The sequence below is a fragment of the Saccopteryx leptura genome, chromosome 2, assembly GCF_036850995.1.
Source record: "Saccopteryx leptura isolate mSacLep1 chromosome 2, mSacLep1_pri_phased_curated, whole genome shotgun sequence".
Taxonomy (NCBI): Eukaryota; Metazoa; Chordata; class Mammalia; order Chiroptera; family Emballonuridae; genus Saccopteryx; species Saccopteryx leptura.
Window position 1 is genome coordinate 351,903,196 of NC_089504.1, and position 24,474 is coordinate 351,927,669.

Consider the following 24,474-nt stretch of genomic DNA (forward strand, 5'->3'; position numbering starts at 1 on the left):
TTTACAAATGCACATACCTGGGCCCCACCCTGGAGACTTGGATTCAGTTGTTTTGGGAGAAAGACTCAAATGTAAATATTTTGACAATGATTTCCCAGTTAATTCTGATTTGCAAATGCTTTCTTCACTGAAAACACTAATGATGTACTATTGAGGCCGCCCTTCACAAATCTCATGATCAGACTCTCTTGGGAGCTTTAAAATCTGGTTCCTTGGAGTGTCTGATACCTGGTTTCTGCAGTAGGTCTAGGAAAACTAACACATTGACAGACCAAATTGCTATATGCTTCCCTTAAGGATTTTGGAAGCTCTCATTTACTTTAAAATTGTTCATCCATACATTACAGAGCCCCCTTATTACATACTGAAGAAACAAGCAACTCTAAGGAATTCTACAATATAAAGATTTGAGCCAAATAACCATCTATATGTTTTCATTTACTAGTTGAATAAATTCTTTCATAAGTTAATTTTTACTCCAAGGCTATATCTTGTGATAGGCACTGGAATAGAAGAGTACAGTGGGGAAGAAAAACCATGAAAAAGCAGCACACAAATACATGAGCAAGCAAGTCAACAAATAAGACCATCACAACTCTTAACATGACGTGGGTTTTTCAAAGGATAAGTTTATCTAATTTTGAATATTCTCTAATTTGAACGGGCAGTCTCTAGTCACTCTCCATTCATAAGTTGTTGCCCTATTCTAGTTTAGGATCTGTAACTCTTGAGGTTTTCCTGTTACAGTGCCTTTGGCAAACGTCTCTAATCAATTGTAGAATTTCTGCTACAGATTCAGGAAGGAGACCCATATTCCCGCTCAACCCGGTCCTCTGCACAGCCATTACTAATTGATCACAGATGCCATCCATGGGCGGCTTCCCCAGTACACAGTGCCCTGACTCGCTTTGGTGCCCTTGTTGTCCCTCATTTCCTGCTTTATCTTTGTTGTCTATCAGCTATCCAGTACCCGTGCTCCTTACATCTGGACTCCTAGTTCATTTTCAAAATTAACCTGGAAAGCTGTCTAACTCAGCCTTAGAAAGACCAAGTAGCCATTTCAAGATCACACAGTTAAGTATGTTTCAAAACAGGAGGTACAGACTCAGGGTCTTTTTGACTTTAAACCTGATGCTTTTAAAATTGTTCTACATTGCTTCTCTTCTCAGCCTGTTCAAAGGTGAAGCTTCTCCTGACCTCTTCAAGTCAAAATTGTCAATTTTTCTTTTGAGTGGTCCAGGGCCTCTGTATGTCTTCATTACAGGATGATTACATATACTTGAATGATTGGACATAGGACTAGTCAAGCTCCTCCACCATAGGGGCTCTGTGTTTTATTTTGTTGTTGTTGCTTGTTTGTTTTAATATCTGTATTCCTGGTAACTAGCAGAATGCCTAGGAAGGTTCTCAGTTGATACATTTTGAGCAATTATCAAAATCTGGCTACTGGACTCATTAAGGTTTTGCATCTCTTTCTCAGCCTTACCATATTAGAAACAATGCCAGGTTTAAACATGATCTTGATTCAAAAACTTAAAAAGACCAAGCTGATATTGAGATACACACTTCTGTTATTTCAAAGCTGTCTTGATGTTAGTTACTGAGGCTTCTTAAACAGAAGCCTAGTTATAGGAGATTTAGTACCCTTGGTCCCTAGTTGGTAACCACCCTCAAGTATGAGAGGGAAAAGAGGTCAAATAAAAACACACCCTGCTTCTCAAGTGTCATGACCCAGATGTCATCTGTTTCAACTGTAGCTCTCATCCTATAATGGACACTGTAGGTTGGCTCACTGCTTTGGCTTAAGCTCTGTCTGGGTTGATGGTGGCATAGAGTGACACTCACCAATTATGGTGACTATTTAGTTTTCTGACATTTATTTCACAGTAAGTTAGAGTTTAGTGCAAATAAGACCCATTCTACCTGAAGGGAGAATTGTGCAATCTCTGCTATCTTATGTGACATATGAGAGGTTGATTGCCCAGATAGAAGTAAGTGAAGATGTACCTGAAAGGGAAGGGGTTGGGGTTGAAATGATGCACTGGAGATAATGCAGGGCATGAGCCACAAGAGAGGTGCACCAATGTTTCACAAGGATATATCCACTTGCACTCGGGGCCGTCCTTCCCTGGTCAACACTGGAAGCTCGTTATAGACTTCCATGTCAACTTGCAAAAGAAAGATGGAGAAAGAAGGTACAGACCTTCTTGCTTCATAGATTGCAGAGAAATCTTTCCATCTGTTATCCCACCATGAAAGAGACACTACATCTCATTAAATAGCATTGGACCTTAGGACTTCAACGATTGGACCTACCTCCCCAGAGAAGGCTTGTCCATTGAGGAGGTGCTCTGACCCTTGGCTATCCTCACTCCCAAAGTGTAGCCGGATCTCCTCCAGCCGGTGGCTGTATGTCATGGGCCCTCCTGATATATTGACCAAGTGTTCCTTGTCCAGGCGCAGGGACACGTGTCTTCCAGTGTTGTACATGGTCCCACTGACCTGTAAGGCAATGGGCAACAGGTCAATCAACGCTCTCCGCCTTGCATTTCTCACCAAACCAGGTATGGTGCCGAGACCCAGGCCTTTGGCTTCCTCTTGATGGGAGGACGTTAGATTGGATCCATGATGGAATAGGGAGCAGCAGCCTCTCCAGAGGGCATTCCTGCCTTACCTGGATTCTATGATACCTTCTGTACAGCACAAACCACATCATCATTTAGGAATTTGAGGAAGAAACTCAAAGGAGACCTCATCAACTGGGTCTAATATTTTTGACACAGCATCTTATAAAAAAAATGAACTTGTCTTCTTACCATAAATATTTGGGATGTAGAGATACTGCAACAGTTCAAATCTCAGGTGTGAGAAATTGGAGAAAGCAGTAAGTAGGGGTGAGATGCTACAAAGCTCAACTGAGATGCAAGGAAAACAAACGGATGAACAGGAGCAAACCCTGGTGGGAGCCTGAAGGCTTAGGTCTGCCGTCTCAAGTGTCCAGTCCAGTGTGTCTTGGTTAGGACCCTCTCTCACCTTTGCAACCAGATGCTGCAGAGACTGAGAGCTCTGACCCCTCCTCACAGCTGCTGGCCTCAGTGCTAAGCTAGAGAAATTCACACCAGCTTCCCAGACTGACTCCTCCCTCCTGAGTCCATCTTTTTTTTTTTTTTTTTTTTTTTGTATTTTTCTGAAGCTGGAAACGGGGAGAGACAGTCAGACAGACTCCCGCATGCGCCCGACCGGGATCCACCCGGCACGCCCACCAGGGGCGAAGCTCTGCCCACCAGGGGTGAAGCTCTGCCCACCAGGGGGCGATGCTCTGCCCCTCTGGGGCATCGCTCTGCCACGACCAGAGCCACTCCAGCTCCTGGGGCAGAGGCCGAGGAGCCATCCCCAGCACCCAGGCCATCATTTGCTCCAGTGGAGCCTCAGCTGTGGGAGGGGAAGAGAGAGACAGAGAGGAAGGAGGGGGGGTGGAGAAGCAAATGGGCACTTCTCCTATGTGCCCTGGCCGGGAATCGAACCCGGGTCCCCCGCACGCCAGGCTGATGCTCTACCGCTGAGCCAACCGGCCAGGGCCTCCTGAGTCCATCTTGCTTCAGCTCCTGCAAGAGGCTAACTTACTGCTTGGTGTTCCTTTTCCTTCTTTCTTCTTAGAACTTGATGTGCAGCTTCATTTTCCTATTACCTCAGCACTTCTCAACACCTGATTCTAGAACACTGCTTCCTCCCTGTGACTTCTGCTGCCTCAGTCGTCTGGGCTGACTTAGGTCTAGGAGCCGATCTAAAGCTGAAGGAAGAGCTTGGGGTCTGGGTAGAATGCTCCTGGGCTACTGGATGCAGAGTTCCTTGCATTTTCTTCCTGCTTACTCTGACTCGTTTGGGCTCAACCTTCTGCTCTATGGATTCCTTAAGGGCTTCCTATAACTTCTGATACCTTTTTCGCACTAGCCTTACCTGCCCCTCCACCTTCCTGACACTAGTCTTGCAAACAGTTGGTTAGTTTAGTCTTGTACAATAGAATGCTCACTGTGGCAGAGACAGTCATGCTCGCCATACTCCATTGACTCATCATTCCACCATCTTGACATAAAGTGGAGCCCATGTGATGGGTGTTGGTCATGGTCTATGAAGGGACATGACAAGTGTCACTTCCAGGCTGAGACAATGAAAACTTTACACACAAGTCTCCAGTCTCCCTCTTCCCTTGCTACCTCAACCAAGCAGGTGATGTAGAAATATGTAAATGTGGTGCAGCTATAAGATGGAGCTTGTGTCAGCCTGGGTCTCTGGCAGGTTATATGCAGATTGCAAACATGGCCAGAATTATTCTCCTCCCTTGATTTCACTCCTCACAATGTGACTTCGTACCTGCTCCCATTAAGATAGGGGTCTATTGGCCCTGGCTGGTTGGCTCAGTGGTGGAGCATCGGCCTGGCGTGCGGAAGTCCTGGGTTCGATTCCCGGCTAGGGCACACAGGAGAAGCGCCCATCTGCTTCTCCACCCCTCCCCCTCTCCTTCCTCTCTGTCTCTCTCTTCTCCTCCCGCAGCCAAGGCTCCACTGGAGCAAAGATGGCCCGGGTGCTGGGGATGGCTCCTTGGCCTCTGCCCCAGGCGCTAGAGTGGCTCTGGTCGCAGCGCAGCGATGCCCTGGAGGGGCGGAGCATCTCCCCCTGGTGGGCAGAGCGTCGCCCCTGGTGGGCGTGCTGGGTGGATCCCGGTTGGGTGCATGCAGGAGTCTGTCTGACTGTCTCTCCCTGTTTCCAGCTTCAGAAAAATACAAAAAAAAAAAAAGAAAAAGATAGGGGTCTATTTTTTCACTCCTTGAATCTGGGCTGGTGCTGTCACTTGCTTTGGCCAATAGCATGGAGTGGATGTCACATGCTAGTTCTGAGAATGGACCTCTAGAAGCCTGACATGCTTTCTCCCTCTTTCTTGGAACCTGGAGATCACCATGCAAACAAGCCTGAGATAGCTTGCTGCAGGATGACACCATAGTGAGTGGAGTTATCCTAGGAGAAGCCATTCCAGGCTGGCCATTCCCCACGTCACCCACCAGCTGACTGGCCCAGCCAGAATCTGCTCAGCTGGGCCCAGACCAGAAGAGCGGCCCACAGACCTATAGGCTTGGGAGTGAAATAATGGGTTGTTGAAAGTCCCTAAATTTTGGGGTCACTTGTTATGTAGCAAAAGCTAACTGATACACACTAAACCAATCTTCTTCTCTCTCCTGTGAGTCTAGAACTATCAGTAGAAACGCTGCACAGTCTTTGCTGAGTGTCTGAACTGGAAAGTCACATTGGGGCCCCAACAATCTGCTAGGCAGCTGGAGTTAGACCTGGGAGAGAGTCAGAGAGAGAGAGAGAGAGAGAGAGAGAGAGAGAGAGAGAGAGAAAGAGAAGAAAAGCAGGTGTGCTGTGAGAGGAGGAATGCGGGGACTGGGTGAAAGATGGTGAAGGGAGTAGCCAAAAAACAGACATGCATAACACACAGACACAGTCAACAGTGTGCCGGTGGCTAGAGGGAAGGGGGGTGAGGCCTAGTGGGGAAAATGGGGACAGAAAGACGTTGCTTGGGGCAGGGGTGTATGATGCGGCAGACAGATGGTGGTTTGTTGAGTTGTGCACTTGAAACCTGTATGGTTTGGTGCACTGGTGTCATCCCAGGAAATTCAATAAAGAAATAAAAAGGCAGATGTGCCAACAGCGAACGAGGGAACCACGCAGAGGGAGAGAGGGAACTGGAGAGAACAGCTAGGTACTTGACCCTCAGGAGCCCTGTGTACCTCCTTACCCGGCTCCTTCATGGGACCTGAGCTGTACCTTCTCAGACACTTTACCAATAAATTCATTTCTTTCTTAAGTTATCTATTCCTTGTTACCAAATGATCCCTGTTCTCCCATCTCCAATAGATATATATGTAGTCAGTGAGATCATGAGAACTTGTCTTTGCCACATCCCAATTACAAATTCCTTTGCAGTAAAAAGATTAGTGACATATCTGTTTGACATTGCATTCATCTTTAAATAAAATGTATTTTTCCTATTATTAAGATAATATACAAGCCTTATGGTTAAGAAGATATAGAATAGCTGACGAAAATAAAAATCACCCGCAATCACTCAACCAATAATCGCCACTCAAATTTTTGTATATGTCCTCTTCACACTTATAATTATATATATCCATATTTTAATGAGATCATTTTATATATGTATATAAATAAAGAAATCATTTTTCACATGTATGATTTTATATATACATGCAAATAATCATATGTAACATATTAATGTAATATAAAAAATATAACAAACATATAATATATAATTTTTATTAATGAATACTTCCAGGTTATTAACTGTTCTGCAATATTACTTTGAAATGGTTGTATAATAGTCCACCATAAAAATAGATGACTTATTGTTGAAACCTTACACCCCCTCCACTTTCTCACTATCGTACAAAAAGAAAACAATCAGCATCCTTAGAGATAACAGTTTTAGACAACAGGGATATTTCTTTAGGCAAAGTCGGGATGTAATGTTGTGCTCATTATTACAGTGCTTCCTCTCCAGTGCCAAACCCATCCGCGCTGGAGAGTTGATCCCGCAGAGCAGGGCTGGATCTCCCCAACTCTTTTCAAACGGCAGGAATAACAAGCCATGAGACTCAACCTGTGACATCCATGGGCACCTCAGCTACGCAAGGCAGGACAAGAGGAGTTGCTCTGAATCCCTATAGGACACCTGCTCTGCCCCACTGGGCGGGTTATCTTGGGCTTCTCTGTGCTTCTGGAAGTCCTTTCATCTGCATCTGTTTAATGTTCCTAAGAAAATTGTTACCCACTGAATCAAGACAGTGACAATGCTCGTCTGCATTTTCGCAACACTTAGAAAACACACTGGCACACAGCCGAGGGAAGACTCAAGAACTCCTGAGTCAAAAGATTCCCAATCTGCCTCTTGGTGACCTTGGGCAGTTCAGTTAATTTCTTGAAGCCTCACTTTCCTTAACTGCAAGGTAGAGATAAGACAACTTCCCCTATGAAAATGACGGATAAAAAAGTTATGAGGCGTATAGAAAACAAATACCAGAACGAGTGAAGTAAATCTCTCCTTATTGGAAATTACTCTAAATGTGAGTGACTCCACTTACAGGAGGTGCCTAGAGGAGTCACAATCACCGAGATAGACAGCAGGATGGCGGTGCCCAGGGCCAGGAGGAAGGGGGAGTTACTGCTTAGTGGGCTTCCATATCCAGTTTTGCAGGATGCAAAGAATCCTGGAGAGGGATGGTTGTGTGACAAAGTGCATGTACTATGTACACGTAGAAACCGTTCGGGTGGAAAATTTTATATGTATATTTTGTCACAACAAAAAATTGAGACAAAAAATGTCCCCAATGAGGTTATGATGAGAAGTAAGTAAATAAAACACGTCATTTTTATTCCCTTCCTTCCCTTCCTTTTGACTCATTGCACGGGTGCCTAGCTGATGCGGAAGGACCCATGGTGCTCTTCCATACCTCCCCGAGCATGCTGGGATATCGTGCTGCTTGTTAAATATCACAACGGAGAACTTTAATTGACTTCTGCATTGTCATGAGTCACTTGTCTCCCATTTCAGATCTTAAAGCTCCAGGCATGAGATGCATTCAAGATCATTTTATTTATTTATTTATTTATTTATTTATTTATTTATTTATTTATTTATTTATTTATTTATTTTTGTATTTTTTTCTGAAGCTAGAAACGGGGAGAGACAGTCAGACAGACTCCCGCATGCGCCCCACCGGGATCCACCCGGCACGCCCACCAGGGGCAACGCTCTGCCCACCAGGGGGCGATGCTCTGCCCCTCCGGGGCGTCGCTGTGCTGCGACCAGAGCCACTCTAGCGCCTGGGGCAGAGGCCAAGGAGCCATCCCCAGCGCCCGGGCCATCTTTGCTCCAATGGAGCCTTAGCTGCGGGAGGGGAAGAGAGAGACAGAGAGGAAGGAGGGGCCGGGGTGGAGAAGCAAATGGGCGCTTCTCCTATGTGCCCTGGCCGGGAATCGAACCCAGGTCCCCCGCACGCCAGGCCGACGCTCTACCGCTGAGCCAACCGGCCAGGGCTCAAGATCATTTTGAAGGCCACGGAGCAAACACGAAACCAGGGTAGTCAGGAAGAATAAATCCATTGAGCCTTCTAGTTCTCCACTCCACTTTTAGACCCCCTCTGCTTACATGATTCTATATTGATTAATTGATTGATTCATTATTTTGTCAGTATTTAATAAAATATTCAATGTATGTGACTATATGCTAAATATGTGGAGTAAAACCAGGCACGATCCCTGCCTTCACGGAGCTCACACTCTCCGTTTAGTCGAGAGCAGAGTGGGGGAAGGAATGTTGGGGAATCTATCTGAAATTCTCCCATTTGCCTACGTGTCCTCACAATGAGATGCAACACCTCCTTCTCCCCACCCTTTCCCTAGACACCGAAATAACATTAATTTGTATTAATCACAAAAAGCTGTGTAGACAGGGTATGGTTTGTTGCACTTTAATTTAAAAATAAAGGCTTGACAACATTATGTATGATATCTAACGGTACATCTGCACTGTAGTAATTAACATTGCAGCAGTGTCATTTCATCTGCGATGCTAATTACTGTGTTTCCAATGAGCTACTTTGGTGCACAGCGCGCTGAAAAAGTTGTAGGATGCAGACCAGGAGACAGAGCGGAATGGAGAAGCTAGCTGGTGCGGCAGGGGCTCTCCCGGGTGCCTGTGGCTGCCTCCTCGTCCTCTTGTTCTATTTTAACCCACCGCAGATTGAGACGAGAAATGACGCCCATTTCACAGAGGAGGGAAGTAAGTGCGGCTGGTGAACGCGCAGTGACTCCCCCAGGATGGCACAGCTGGCGGTGACAGTGACGGTGATGGTGACGGGGCACACCCAAGGTCTTCTGAGTCTAAGTCTAACGACCCTGATGTGAGCAAATGCCAAGTATCTCGGCTCGTTTCAGATGGACACTGTGTCAGGGACGTTCACTTCTCCAGTTTGGAGATTCAGATCAGGGCAGGGGCAAAGGCAGCGGGGGTCCCCCCCCCCCGCGTCCCCCCCCCCCCCCCGCCCGCCCAGGAACGCGGAGGAGTGGAATGAACGATCACTGGGCGGGTGAAGTTCATCCCAGGAAGAGGCCCCGCGAAACCTGCAGGTCAGGGAGGTGCCTCCATGTCCGGACCCGCAGACAACTGCACTGGCTTGAGACTGGGTGGGACTGTCTGCACGAGGCGGAAAGGTGGCAGATGGCCCACAGATATGCCTGATGAGCTTGCATGTCAGTCAATATTATCTTTTTTTCTCATTGTAGCATTATTTTTTAAAATGATTTTTTAAGTTTATTGATTTTAGAGAGAGACAAAGGGAGAGAGATAGAGAGGGAGAGAGAGAGAGAGTGAAAGAGAGAGAGAGAGAGAGAGAGAGAGAAACATCAATCCTCTGATCCATTTTATTTACGCCTTCTTTAGTTGATTTTTGCACGCGCCCTGATCGGGGATCGAACCCGCAGCCATGGCATCTCGGGACAATGCTCTAACTAACTTAGCTACCATGCCAAGGCTTGTAGTATTATTTCTCATAGAAGGTTTGAAAAAAATATAAATGTACAAATATAGGGAAATCATTACATCAACATGGTAGAGTTGAAATGGGGGGCATTACATTAATATTTTCCAAGAAATTTCAGTAACCAGCTATAATTAGTGAAAAACAATAGGTTTTTCAATAGTTAAAAAGAAGGAAGTGCCAGGTTTGAAAAATATTTCTCACAGTGAAAACATATCCTATAAAAGTCTGAGCAATTCTTTTTAGAACCCCTAAAGGGACACTGAGTATAAACATCTCAGCGGCGGCGGGACCTCGTATTAAAGGTGTCATCCCCTCTTTCGTTCTAGTGACACTGCCGTATTAGAGGGAAAAAAATTTGCTTGGTGTATTTTTAAGGTAAGGATGATTTCCATTCTTAAAAAATCAGCAACAATCCTGTTCATAATAATTGCCATCGTGGTATGAATCCTTACTTTGTATTGGATGTGGTGCTAGGTTCTCAACCAGAAATTAATTAATTTTTTACAATTTCTCCTTCACCAAACCTAGCACCAAACACAGTATGATACTTAGACCCATGCCACTGGCTTCCCCTCGGGTGGGGAGATACTGGGCTAACCCCACACCTGGAGTGGAGGCCTCCCACAGGGCCTATCTGTCCTCCTGGATCTCTATGGTGCTTTCCCGCCGAGCAGCAATTAGCCCCTCAGTGGGGAAGCCAGAACTTGAGCCTACATATCTCTCTGGCTCTAAAGGTCTGTGCTTTTAACCACTGGAAATGATTAGATTACACAGCTGATTTCCTAACAATGCAGTAGCACAGGTTTTCTTTAAATATGGGTTGATAGTATCGGGACCCCCATAGTGGTTCAGAGTTGAGAGTATTTGGGATAATTTATTGCACTAGTCAAGGTTCTTTAGAGAAACAGAATCAACAGGATGTGTACATACATAGAGAAAGAGATTTACTGTAAGCAAGTGGCTCGTGTGAGCATGGAGGCTGGCAAGTCCTAAGTCTGTAGGGTGGGCTGGCAGGCTGGAGGGTAGAGCAGAGCCAGTGCTGCAGCCGAGTCCGAAGGCCGCCTGCTGCAGAGCTCCTTCTTCCTCCAGGGACGACAGTCTTCCTCTTCTATTCAGGCTTTCGACTGATTGGACGAGGCCCACCCACAATAGGAAGGGCAATCTGCTTTATGCAAAATCCACTGGCTTAAATGTTTATCTCATCCAAAAACAGCCTCATGGAAACATCCAGAATAATGTCCGGATAAATACTGGGGAACTATGGCCCAGCCAAGTTAACATATAAAACTACCCATCATGCTTATCTTCAAATCCCATCTCCTTTCTTCGCTACATCTTATTTAAACAGCTCTTACTAAACAGTTGTGCTGATACTGCACATAACAGGTTGATACAGGCGAATTATATAGAATACATAAATAATATTTCATAATTCAAAAAGTCAGCTAAATTAGTTCTTCAAACCTCAGTCATACAGAAAGAGAGTGAGTTTGAAATAAGGTGCATCTGAATTATAGCACAATTGTTGAGAAACAGTTTAACTTTTTCTGTCAAAAGCTATGTGCACAGCAGGGTAGATTTATTCTTGAGTCTGCATGGAATCACAGAGACGATTCTAGTGTAAGTCCCTCATGCTTTCTTTTTTTAATTTTTATTTATTTTTTTACTTTTAAGACTTTACTCATTTGAGAGAGAGAGACAGAGAAGGGGGGAGGAGCAGGAAGCACCAACTCTCACATGTGTCTTGACCAGGCAAGCCCGAGGTTTTGAACTGGTGACCTCAGTGTTCCAGGTCGACGCTTTATTCACTGCGCCACCACAGGTCAGGCCTCTCATGCTTTCTAACTTCCTGTTTCCAGATGGAAAAAAAAGAGGAGGTACATTTCCCCTCCAAATACCCAATTCACAAAATAAACGTATTAAAGATTTTTTGGTTTAATGGAGATATCACTTTGTAGGGTTGATATTTACTGCAGATAGCTAAGCACGAGTAAACCTCACCTTCAGAAATTCCAAAAGATTCAGTAAGTAGTTACTTGCCTGGTGTGATACAAAGCTTGTGTGAGGTTTCCAGTATATTCTCTCTCAAAGCAGTCTGACCCAAATCTCCTCAAATAAACTCACAAGTAATCCCCCACAGCTTAAATGGAAACGGAGCACTGCACATAGAGCAGCAGAGAGGAGATAGAATCTCAGCTGTGTAAAAGGAAGAGATGGCCGTCTGACTCACACAAGAGATACCTGCATTCTCTTTTATGTTATTTAAAATTTTGTATTGAATTTATTGGGGTGACATTGATTAATACAGTTGTAGAGGTTTCAGGTGCACAATTCCACAATACATCATTTATATACGGCACTGTGTGTCCAGCACCCGAAGTCAAGTCTCCCTCTATCCGCATCCATCCTCTGTCTACCTTCCTCCACTCCCCCCACCCTCCTTTACCTCCTGCAACCCCCATCCTGTTGTCCATGAGCTACCTGCACTCTCAGCACAGCGGGTTAGGGAAGGCAGAGTGGAGGGCACCCACGGACTCTGAGGACTCCGATGTGTGAGAAGGCATTGCCCCTGTGTGGATCAGAAAACTAGGTACGGGGAGGCTAAGAACTTGACTCAAAGGTACAGTGGGAGCAGGTGATTGGATCGAAACTCAAAAGATGTCTTTTTGACCCAAAGCTCATGGTCTTTCCATTACCTCAGAGAGCAACTTCAAAGCCACCATAGAGAGGCTGCACTCCATTCCTCAGTGACCTTGGAAACTTAGACATTTAATGATGGTCTTTATATTGATTTTTCTGTATGGAGTTTGCGCGGGCACTGTGGACGTGTAACACAGGGGTGCTGGCATTCTCGCCTTTAGGATACAGTCTTATTTGGCAAATGGTTGTTTACTGTAATCTGAGGGGACACGTTGGGTTGATGGACGCAACCCTGACACTCACAACAGCAGCAGTGATTATGGTGTCTTCCCGGCCGTGTGCTGAGCAGCTTACTTTAACCCTTGCACTGGGGTATTATCCATATTCCAGAGGGAGCAGGCGGAGGCTCAGGGAGCTTTAACGACTACCTAAAGCTCCAGGTAGGAGTCGGCAGAGCCAGGATGCCAGCCCAGGCCTGTTTGATCCCAAATTCTACAGCGCTTGAAAGAGAAGTCAGAAGTAAGCAGGAAGTGTTAGGGAAATCATAGAGTTTATAAGTAACTTCTGGGATTGGGGTTAAACTTGGAAAGCCCACATAGGGTATTCCCGCAGATGTACCCCATCGAGTTGAATTGGGCCAGACCTGGCCTCAATACTTTTGGGGGTTTCAAGACCCAGGACAGCAGGAGAAATCCCAGTCCCTATTTGCTGGGAGTTGAGAGATGGCTCATCCCTGCCTAGCCCGGTGTTGGCTTAGCAACTGGGCGGCCGAGCTCATAATATTGGCTCAGTGCCTAGAAGAGTCAGTGAAGAAGGTCCAATAACCATGTAATATAAATCAGGTGTCCCTTCTTTGCAACTGAGATTTCCTATTATGTGTCTCTGACTGCTCTGCTGAGGTGTGTAATATGTCTTCTTTGAATGTAATTAGCGAGCCTGAGAGATTTAAGAACCCCACTTAGTCTGGCTTCCTGTAGAGTAGCTCAAGATGTCAAAGGGGTGATGTGTAAAGGCTGAATGCCGGAAGCCAGGGCGCTGCCTGCTTCCACGGGTATTCCAGGGGCATCCCTGCAAGGGGAAGCAACTGGGGTCCAGTCACTGGTCTCACTGCGCTGTAGCATACGCGTGGTTTGGAAATAATAGGGCAGTGTGGATTCTAGAGCAAAAATAATGTCAGATATTATCAAGCCAGATATCTCTTACTCAATAAACCAGGAAACTGAGATACAGAGAGGTTGAGAGACTTGTCCAGGATTGTACAACAAGTGAGTGGCAGACCCAAGGCTAGAAATCAACCTGATTCCTTGCTCTGTGAAGCATATCTCTTCTTCTTCTTCTTCTTCTTCTTCTTCTTCTTCTTCTTCTTCTTCTTCTTCTTCTTCTTCTTCTTCTTCTTCTTCCTCCTCCTCCTCCTCCTCTTCCTCCTCCTCCTCCTCCTCCTCCTCCTCCTCTTCTTCTTCTTCTTCTTCTTCTTCTTCTTCTTCTTCTTCTTCTTCTTCTTCTTCTTCTAATTGAGAGGAGGGAAGATATAGATTCCTGCATGCATCTCAAATGGGATCCACCTGGCAACTCCTGTCTGGGGCCAATGCCTGAATCAACCGAGCTATCCTCAGTGCCTAAGGCCAACACTTGGATCAACCAAGCCATCCTCAGCACCCGCGGCTGACACTGGAACCAACTGAGCCACTGGCCATGAGAGGGGAAGACAGAGAGAAGGGGAAGAAGGGAGGGAAAGAGAAGCAGATGGTAGCTTTTCCTGTGTGCCCTGACTGGGAATTGAACCTGGGATGTCTGTACACTGGGCCGACGCTCTACCACTGAGAAAACTGGCCAGGGCCTCCCCTTCCTCTTATTCTTTTGTTTTTCCTTTTAATTATGATATATTGAGGGTACACAGCATACTGACTCTGGAGTAAGAAATGCTCGGGTACTATGGGAGCATATGGTATTAAGGGTTAATACCATAACCCAGGGGTCTCAAACTCGCAGCCCGCCGAACAATTTTGTGCGGCCCGCAGACTAATCCACGAAGTTCAAAATATTTTGGATAAAATTAAGTAAGCCTAGGGGCCTACTTGTATTTTTCATTTCTCTAGCATCCTAGCTTAGTTAACAGCAGTTGTGATGCGAACTACAGTTTCTGGTCGTTTTGTGACACTGAATAAACTGCATGTACGACTGTGCTTGTTGTACTGATTTTTTTTTGTTTTCAACTGCAGTGAGAAAGGTGTTGCATAACAGTTGCCTTTTGTAGACCTAGTGCGGCCCGCCGAACGGCTGTGATCTTGCTCTGCGGCCCACATGCTGAGTTGAGTTTGAGACCCCTGCCATAACCCATAGAAAAATGGAAAAAAAAAATCAGCCTGACATCTGGACATCGCATTTACATGACGTCATTCACTTGGGTTCAGGGCTCTTCTCTGCACTTGCCTAGATGTTTTATACTATGAGAATTTCAGAGCAATGACTAGGAACGGACGGGATTAGATGGTGAGGAGTGAGACGCAGGTAAAGGATGCGAACACCAGGAGGAGGCATTTTTGTGATGCAGCTTTTGAAGAAAGCGAAAGATCATATTCGGACAAGTGGAATGGAGCAGGAAGCACCAACTCCCATATGTGCCCTGACCAGGCAAGGCCGAGTTTCAAACTGGTGACCTCAGTGTTCCAGGTCTATGCTTTATCCACTGCGCCACCACAGGTCAGACCTATTTATGTAATTTTTAAGGATGTGCCTTGTGTGTCATCTTAGGCACTTTATGAACGTTTTAAACCCCTAAGCAAAATCTGCAGGGTAGGTGTGATCTTCACATTTTCCAGACAAGGTGACTGATGGCACACAGCAGATTCGGTGACGCGCCCAATGGCCGTGCATGTGCGGTTTCGTACGGCTGTCCAGTCTTCACCCTGCGCTTTTCTCAGCGGCCCTCCAGTGTAATGCCCATCTCCTGTGCCCTGGGAGGGACACTTAGGGTCGTAACTGATAACTATCATTCCTAATCCAGACCCATCCAGGGCCCCACCCTGGCTATCCACTACTGCAGCCCTTGACAAGTGACACGTGAAAAAAGACACTGATTTCTGGAAGCAGCGTGCATCCTTTCTAGGAGCAAAGGACCGAGGCAATTGCATTTTCTGACTAGAGGTCACATCCAGATGCACTGCCACGGCTACCCCGTGGCATCACCAGCGTCTACGAGCTCTGGGTGTCTGCCATGGTGGTGCGTCAGCAACGCGATCCTGGTCGCTGCCCGGAAGCAGCGAGTTTTACTGCCACGATTTGGATGAAGAAACCGAGGCTCAGCGAGGGTAACGAGGTCACACACGAAAGAGCCTGTGCGGACTGCACACCGAGCTGCTACACTGGCTCGGAGGAGGCGGACGACTGCGGTTCGGGGGCGCCAGCGGGTTTGCCGGAGGAGCTGGCGTTGGAACTGGGCCTTGGGGACAGTGGGATGGAGACATGCAGAGCTGCCCAGGTCAGGGAGCAGCATCGGCGAAGACCCGGGGATGGGAGCATGCAAGGCATGCACAGAAAGTGGCGTGAGCCACTAGGCAGTCTTCCTGGAGCGGTTCTGGCAGGAGCAGCCGAGCGGGGGTGGCACAGGTGACCGAGGCGGCAGGTCCCACACGTGCGCGGCGTGAGACAGACTCCCTGCCGGTGCTTTACTAGCTCATCTGACTTCCCTTTCAGCAGCAGCTGAGACACGGGCGCAGTACTGTCTGTGTTACAGACAGAGAGCGCGCGGCTCTGAGAGGCTAAGGAACCTGCCTCGGTCACACCGACAGCAAGCAGAGGAGGGAGGCGTTGAGCGCACACCTGTCCCACTCTTCCCACGACAACGTGAGATCATGTTAGAAAGGGGCTCTAGTTCTCCCCACCCTCCTGCCAATAACTTCCTGCCGCCACGCTCTGTCCTGCTACGTGGACTCTCCCCATTTGCCGCCATTCAGTATCAGGGCCGGCCTCCACGCTGGAGCCTCCTCTTCCTGCTTAACACTGCCACCGCCACCATCGCCGCCCGTGTCAACCCTTCTCCTTCCCATCTTTGACTAATGGGGACTGAATCTAAAAATCAGCAACCAAGAAAAGCCCAACACTACGATGAAGTAGCTGACAGCACCAACTAGAACTCACCTTGGGGATGAGAAGATGAAAACCACAATAACCCAAATCTCAGAAATACGTGGCTCGGTTTTATGCAACTGATATTCCATTTCATGGATCCAAAGCAATAGTTACATCAGCCAGTTTATGTCCTTAATATAGTTCAATGCCTGCTGAGGGAAGGCGGTGGAGCCCGTGGGCCCATGAGCTGTAGGGTGGGGATTGTAAGCTGCAGCTCCTAAAACTCGGCTTTCTGGGTGTCCAGCATGAGGCAGCAAATGACATTCTCCCCTTCCATCCATGAAAAAAGTATCGATGGACCCAGAGTTATTTGCACAATTGACTCAGCTGATAATAGGCGAGTGTATGTGTCAGATAAAGTGGAGCAAATGAAATGCAATGTTGTGCTCCTGTTTCTGATAAGCAGAAGACAATCTCAAACCCAGAGGGGGGGAAAGGCATTGAATCTTTTTACACATTCCAGTCCTGTCCCATTTCCATTAGTCTAGTTCATTGAAAACCTGGGCAGGTTTTTATTCAATGAAGTGATCTCATGGTGCCTTTCAGTTATGTAACCTCCCCCCCCCCACCTCTTTTATGGTCAAAGAACTTAAATATAGCAAAACCTGGTTTGACTACTTTCTTCTAGTTGTTTCTTCTTTCTCTCTCTTTACGCACGTGTGTGCGTACGCGCGCACCACACACACACACAGAAACTCTTTGTCTTCGACATAGATTCATTCAACCAATATAAAAAATATGCCACCACCTAAGAGCTTCTATGATCTGTCTCCCTCTCTCTGTCCCCATAGCCACTTCATCATCTTATTCCACCTTTTTATTTTATGCTGTCCTCTCCTCTTCATTTCTCAGCTACTGCCTAATTTACCTCTTTATTTTACTCTATTCCCTCAAATCCCAGATGCCAGAGACTGTCAGATGCACCATGATTTTGCCCCACCACGGAGGGAGAAAACGCTACAAGTAAAGTGATGACACATCATTGTTTGTCGGAGGCATCCCAAAGAGATGTTAAAATGTTTAAAAAATGTGCTTTTTATTTAGGTGAAAGGAGGGGAGATAGTGAGGCAGACTCCTGCATGTGTCCCAACCAGGATCCACCTGGCAACCCTGTCTGGGCCAGAAGTTTGGACCAGCCGAGCTATCCCTCAGTGCCCAGGGCCGATGCTCAGACCAACTGAGCCACGGGCTGTGGGAGGGGAAGAGAGAGAAGAGGGGAGAGGGAGGGGGAGAGAAGCAGGTGGTCACTTCTCCTGTGTGCCCTGACTGGGCACAAACCCGGGATGTCCATAAGCTGGGATGATGCTCTATCCACTGAGCCACCGGCCGGGGCCAAAGTATGCATATTAAAACCTGATGATACACAGCATCTCAACTAAACCTTGAAGTCGCCTCTTAACTGTTCACGCCTATAATCTTGTAGTGGCACGGCGGGCCCTTTGCGATCGAGCCCTGACCTACAGCTCCTTTTCTGCTGCTTGAAAAACCCCTTCTCATCCTCGCAGACCACCTCAAAGTCCTTTGAGACCCCACAGGTGTGGTGATGATGCTTCCCTGTGCTCCCAGGGCATTCTGAACTTCCTCACATGGAATAACACACACGTATTACTTTACAATCCTCTGCCCGTGCATTTTCCCCTCCCAGGGCTATGAGGAACTTGAGGACAGGCTGTGTGTGTGTCCCTTTCACCTCAGTATCCCCGTCCCTGGCCTCTAGCAGGTCCTCAATGAGATACCACTGAATGCACCTGAAGACTGCATGATGCTCATAGCTTCTGAGCACAACCACTAGAGGGCAGTGTGGAACCATGCCGTTGCCCAGACCTGCTGTTCCCCAGGAATCTAGGTTGCAGCGCCTGAAGGAAGCCGGCCTCCTGTGGGCAAACTGGCTGAGAGCCTAGGAGGCTATATAGCTCCAAGGGCGCTGTGCCATTCTGCAGAATCTGTTTTGAGGATGCTTCTTGTCGCTCAGTATCCCTTGCCATCTCCCACCTCCCCAAGGTACTTTTTGGGTGGCAGCCTCAGCACATTTCTTCAATAAGAGCCAAACACTCTTCCCAGCTTTCCATCCTGGGCAGAAGGGGGAGGCCATCCGAGGGCCAGAAATGTCTCCCGAACATCCTCATTTCTGATAAAGACAGGCTTGCCGTGAAGGGCCTGCAGTATAATTGTTCCACTTTGAAGAACAACAGGTAGTGGCATCAATATTTGATTTTTAAAAGGTTGTGCGAACAGTTTTAAATATTAAAGATAAAGGCAAAAGCCTCAGATCGTCTTTTCATCTCGGCAGTTGAAGCATTTTAAGCGAAAAACGGTGCTAATGAGCAGAATAAGGCTGTTTACCCATCAAACGGCAGCGGGTTGCAATCAAGCCCAATCATTTCGAGGTGGGGGCGGGGCCGGGGCGGGGAGCAGTAATGGCACCAGGGAAGTTTTCTGTTCATTATCCCTGTAATGAGAGCAAACGAACGCAACACCGCCGGGGTAACTTTCTCCCATCTCCTCGTGGGCTGTTTAGTTCCTTATATGAGTGGTCTGGGACAGGCTCAGAGAAAAACCTCATAAATTAACTATCCAACTTCCTGGCTAATGAGCCCAATATGTCAATTTTCGGCGATCAAAATGATGCCATTCAATAAAGCACAGTTCATTTTGTAAGGAAGTATACTTTTAATAGGGAGAACTGCAGGGTCACGGTCCTCTGGAGATCATCACGGGCCAGAGGAATTTGCGGTGTGGAGCTGTATTTACTGTCCGGCGCTACCCCGCGGGGTTTGTGTGGCAGAGAGTGTCTTTCAGGGACAATAAATTCCTTCATTATATTTCCATTACTGCATTAATGCAGCGATCTCCGATTTACTTGTAACCAAGAAGGCTGGCTATTCCTGAAACTTGGCATTTAATGCTAATGAGCGCGTGCAAGTCAGGCAGCTACCAGTGCGCGTGCGCGTGCGCGTGCGCGTGCGCGTGCGCGTGCGCGTGCGCGTGCACGTGGTGTGTCTGAGGCTCAGGCAATCCAGCAGGACAGTCAGGAGCCCGGGAGGCCACTGGGGTAGGGTCCGGAGGGCTGAGATGGCTCAGGCCAGCCAGGCACAGGGATATGTGGCAAAATCAGGAGCAGAGAGTCTGAGACCCCAGGAATCGTAGCTGAAGAGAGAAGCTGAGCTGCCTCCTGGGGAAGCAGGACCAAGTGGAAACGCAGACTGCAAAGGCACGGGGTCCTTTAGTAAAGCAGGCGGGACTCGGTCGAAAAACAACAGTACTGGGCAGCAAAAGGGTCTCAGAAGCAAGAAAGGGAGGTGGGAATTCATGCTGATTCAGGGTTGCCCATGTGGTGTAGGAGACACCAGGCACTTCATGGAGATGGGGCCAAAGGCAGCCTGCCCACCATGGTGATGGGTGTCTCTTTCAGAGGCTAGCCACCTTGAGACAGCTCCCTTCGGATCAAGGGCTGCATAGTCAGGCTTGTTGGAATGAGGTGATTCTGTAATCTGCAGCCAAGACGGAAAGGTACCTTTTGTTTTTAAGGGTAGAAGTAGATGAAATGAATTTTACGAGTGTTCGTGCCGGAGCAGGTGATCCTCCAACATGCTACTCAGTCATGCCGGGAAGCTCGGCTTTGTAATGAAGAACCAAACCAGAAAGACGAGTTCCGTCTAGCATTCTCCAGCTGGACTCCAGTGCAGCAGTGTGACTCAGCAGGAGAGAGGGATAGCTCCTGGAAGTCAGGTTCAAGTTTTGACCCCTCTGCTCTTAGCTGGGTGGTACTGGGCAGCTTGCCTAACTTCTCCGAGCTTAACTGGCATTGAATTTGCCTGGCAATCTATCTACTTTAAGGGAGATGGGGAGAAAAATAAATATGTCAGTTGGCTTTTTTTATTTTTATTTCTCTAATACCAGAGATAAGAGAAATAAGTTACAAACCGAATCAGGATTCTCTCCCTTAAAGCAATTCTTATCTATAATGGGACTTAACTACAAAAGTAAGGTTCTGTTCATTCTAGAAGCTTGGAAATAAATTTGTGAAATGAGGATTCTCCCATGAGTCAGAGGGCTGAGACAGTAATACATTAATTAGCGAGTGCTTACTTAAGGTGAGGAAATGGATGATGCCAGGGTCAAACTTATGCAAACTCTCGCCAGAGGTCCCCGATGGGCAATGATTGGCAACGCTTGTCTGCTTGACCTGTCCTTGAAATGAGCTCCTGGTTGTCCAGAAGTTGCAGGAGGTGAATTGACAAGAATTTTCCACTATTTAAAAAAAAAAAAAAATCTCTTCTTTGGTTTTGACATTGAACTTGTCTTGACCTTTGACTAAATTTGACTAATGTGCACTGAACATTTACTGCCCACAAATTCATTTCCTATTTTCTGTCATTTGCTCATCACTGTACTTGCATGCAGAGGGTTTAATTGGGCAAGTTTTCATAGATGAGAAGACCAAGGTTCAAGCAGGTTGAGAACTTAGTCACAGCGGTGGCGAATACCAGACAAGCGTCCATACTTTGCCATTGGATAGATTACTTGTCTCACATTCTTTTTTATTTTATTTTTTTCCCCAGCATGATGGAGGTATAATTGACAGCTAAAATTGTAAGATAATTAAAATATACAAGAAGATGATTTAATCTATGCTCATACTGTGAAAGGATCCCACCTCAGAGTTATTTATTTATTTTTGGAGAATGTTTGCTTCCCATTCTTAATTTTATTTATTTAAAAATAATTGTATTGATTGATTGACTTTAGAGAGAAAGGAAGAGAGAGAGAGAGAGAGAAACATTGATTTGTTATTCCATTTATTTATTCATTCCTTGGTTGATTCTCGTATGTGCCCTGACCGGGGATTGAACCCTGCAACCTTTGCGAATGGCGACGACGCTCCAGCTACTTGGCCAGGGCTCCCATTGTTTTTCATACTTCGTGTCTCATCTGCAGTGACTGATGGATCTGATCCTCTGAAATTTTTAAGACAAACTTTATACTTCGGAATAATTTCAAGTTTACAGAAAAGTTGCAAAGACAGCCCGGGGAGTTCCTGTATAGCCCTCAGCCAGCTTTCTCGCAGGCATCCCCAAACTACGGCACACCAGCCGCAGGTGGCCCCCTGAGGCCATTTACCCGGCCCCCGCCGCACTTCCAGAAGGGCCACCTCTTTCATTGGTGGTCACTGAGAAGAGCACTGTATGTGGCGGCCCTCCAACAGTCTGAGGGACAGTGAACTGGCCCCTTGTGTAAAAAGTTTGGGGAACCCCTGGCTCGGTTAACGTCCTATATGACCACTCACGTTGGTCACGACTCAGAAATGAACATCGGCACATTGCTAGCGATGGAACTACTGACCTGATTTGGATTTCACTAGTTTTTTCACTTGTGTCCTTCTTCCGGTCCAGGGTCCCGTTCAGGCGAACACACCACATTTAGAGATCTCAGTTCATTTGGGAGAAGGTTGCCATAGGGATAACATTTAAAGGCTAACATTCTGTGGGCTGTACACACACATCAGGACAGACTCGGGTTGTTTTCTGTTTGTTTGTTTTTGATTGCGCGTTCGGCAGAAGCCGTGCTTACAGCTCATTGCAGATGGCACTTCCATGACGGCTGGGAACCCTGGCTGGCTCGCCCCACGGGCCGCGTAGGTCTGGGACTGAGGTTCAGCTTTCCAGAGCTACTCTCCATCACTGTCATCTTCCAAGGACGGGGAAGTTTCAAATCAACTCTGGGCTTTAGCATTCACGGCGCAGACCACTCCTGAAGTTTCCACCTTTGCCAGTACAGAAGACTTTCCATCATCTTTGAGGCGTCAGATCTTCTTGATAAAGTGAATTTCATAAAATATTGCTCTATTGATCTTAGCACTCGGCTTGCAAGAAAGGCAAGCCGGCCGGTATTGCCGGCTGGGGCTTTTCTGCAAAGGAGGGTGGCACGTGCTTGCATGCATGGGGACGTTGATGAGGTCAGTGTCCCTGACTCTAAATTTCAGTTCCTGGCACCAAAGTGATCATAGTGACCTTCTCTCCGTGGCTGCTGCCTTGACTTGAGAGCAAAACTTCGTGAACGCTTATTAAAGAGCATGCAGGGGAGCCCGCGGCGCCACACTGTGGTTAGCGCTCGGCCCGGGGAAGCGTAATTTCTGCTAATGGTCCCTTTCCTCCTGCAACCTAAGATCAAATTCATCTCAGAACCCAATTTTCAGGGTTTCTCATGTTTACAGAAAGGAAAGGACCACTGATGAAAACAGATGAGATGGCCAGACCGCAAAGGGGAAAGTCAAAGCGTAGCGTCCGTCCGCCACCCCCACCCCCCACCGCGGTCTCCCCGGGCTGCTCTGGAGCTAGTCTGCATCCGTGTGTGGGCTCCTTTTAAACATTTTTAAAAAAATGCAAATAAAATCTTTCTCCTTTTCTAATGACAACATGCCTTGAGTGCCATCTGTTCTTGCCATTTGGTAAGGCAACTCAAGGAAAAAAAACAAAACAGTATTTGGAAGACTAATATTTAGCCTGTTCGTAGGCTTTTTTCAATGGGCGAATGGCGTCCCTTGAGATAATCGCGCAGGAGCTATGGCGAGCTAGTGCGACCACTGGGCAGCTGGAGGCGGGCAGCGCCACCATCAGGCCAGCTGGGCCATTCAGCCAACATTTCCCAAGCAACTACCATGTGCCAGGCAGTGTGCTAGGCCCAGAGATATAAACGAGAGAGAGAGAGAGAGAGAGAGAGAGAGGCTCCCCTAGGCTGCAGGGGACTGAACAGTAACCTGTAATGATATACAAAATGCTGAGTGCCATGTCGGAGGTTTGCAAAGGGTGCTGCTATCCGACGGAATAGAAGGGGGCCTGTGACCCAGACTGTAAGGTATTTTTCCCCGCCGAGAAGGAAGGAACGGGCCCGGAGCCGCAAAGTGTGGAGTAGCAAAAGGCTTTATTGAGTACAGAGCGCATCCCGCCCGGCGAGGTTCCTTGGCCCCGAGGAAAGAAAGATGGAGGAGATGGAGGCCAGGGAAGTCGCAAGGATTAAACCGCCTGGGAGATATTTAAAGGGGTCCCTCTAGGGAAGTCAAGCTAATATGATGTGGTGAAATCTCACTGGCTGGCCGACGGTCGCTTTTTTCCCAAACTGTTCCTGTGAAGCCTCTTTTGGCGCGCTTGGTTGTGGGCGGTCCTAGCCAAAGTTCGCGGGTCTGCGTTCCCCACGTGACCATCCCCCATTATCCACCGACCTTACACAGACCTTGTGTGTGTGTCCGGGAGGGGGTGTGGGGGGAAGGTTTCCCTGAAGGAGACTGAGGCTGCTCCATGTCTAGCAGAACTGGTAGACGGACCACAGCGACACGGAAGGAGGGGTGCGTGCAGACTCAGACGAGTCCTGTGAGATCAACAGGACCCATCAAGGGTACACATTTTGTTTCCCTCTGTTTTATCTGGACCAGAGAGCCAGAGCGCTCACTATAGCTGGGAACTTAAACGTGATTTCCTGGGCACACAGCGATGCCTCCTAAGACAGCCGATCAACAAGAACTGATTGTGCCCTGGCCGGTTGGCTCAGCGGTAGAGCATCGGCCTAGCGTGCGGAGGACCCGGGTTCGATTCCCGGCCAGGGCACACAGGAGAAGCGCCCATTTGCTTCTCCACCCCTCCCCCTCTCCTTCCTCTCTGTCTCTCTCTTCCCCTCCCGCAGCCAGGGCTCCATTGGAGCGGGGATGGCCCGGGCGCTGGGGATGGCTCTGTGGCCTCTGCCTCAGGCGCTAGAGTGGCTCTGGTCGCAACATGGCGATGCCCAGGATGGGCAGAGCATCCTGCCTGGTGGGCAGAGCGTCGCCCCTGGTGGGTGTGCCGGGTGGATCCCGGTCGGGCGCATGCGGGAGTCTGTCTGACTGTCTCTCCCTGTCCAGCTTCAGAAAAATGCAAAAAAAAAAAAAAAAAAAAAAAAACTGATTGCTCAGCCAGGCCAGGGGAACGGGGGTACTAGAGATGACAGCAGAGTTCCCCCTCAGGCAACAGTGAAATCGCAGTGTGTAGAAAACGGGGGTCCACTCGTGTCTAAGGAGCAGCTCTATCCTATGTTAGTCTGATGCCATGAAATAGCTACT

General features: G+C 47.6%; 1 protein-coding gene across 2 annotated transcripts in view; it reads right to left on the minus strand.

Annotated features, from left to right (window-relative positions):
• CA10 (carbonic anhydrase 10) overlaps positions 1–24,474 on the minus strand; it is a 498,781-nt gene that overhangs the window by 106,257 nt on the left and 368,050 nt on the right. For both annotated transcript variants that reach the window (XM_066364602.1, XM_066364601.1), the window contains exon 5: positions 2,317–2,502. In XM_066364602.1, coding sequence (XP_066220699.1) covers positions 2,317–2,502 — 186 coding nt within the window. The remainder of the gene's footprint in view (positions 1–2,316; positions 2,503–24,474) is intronic.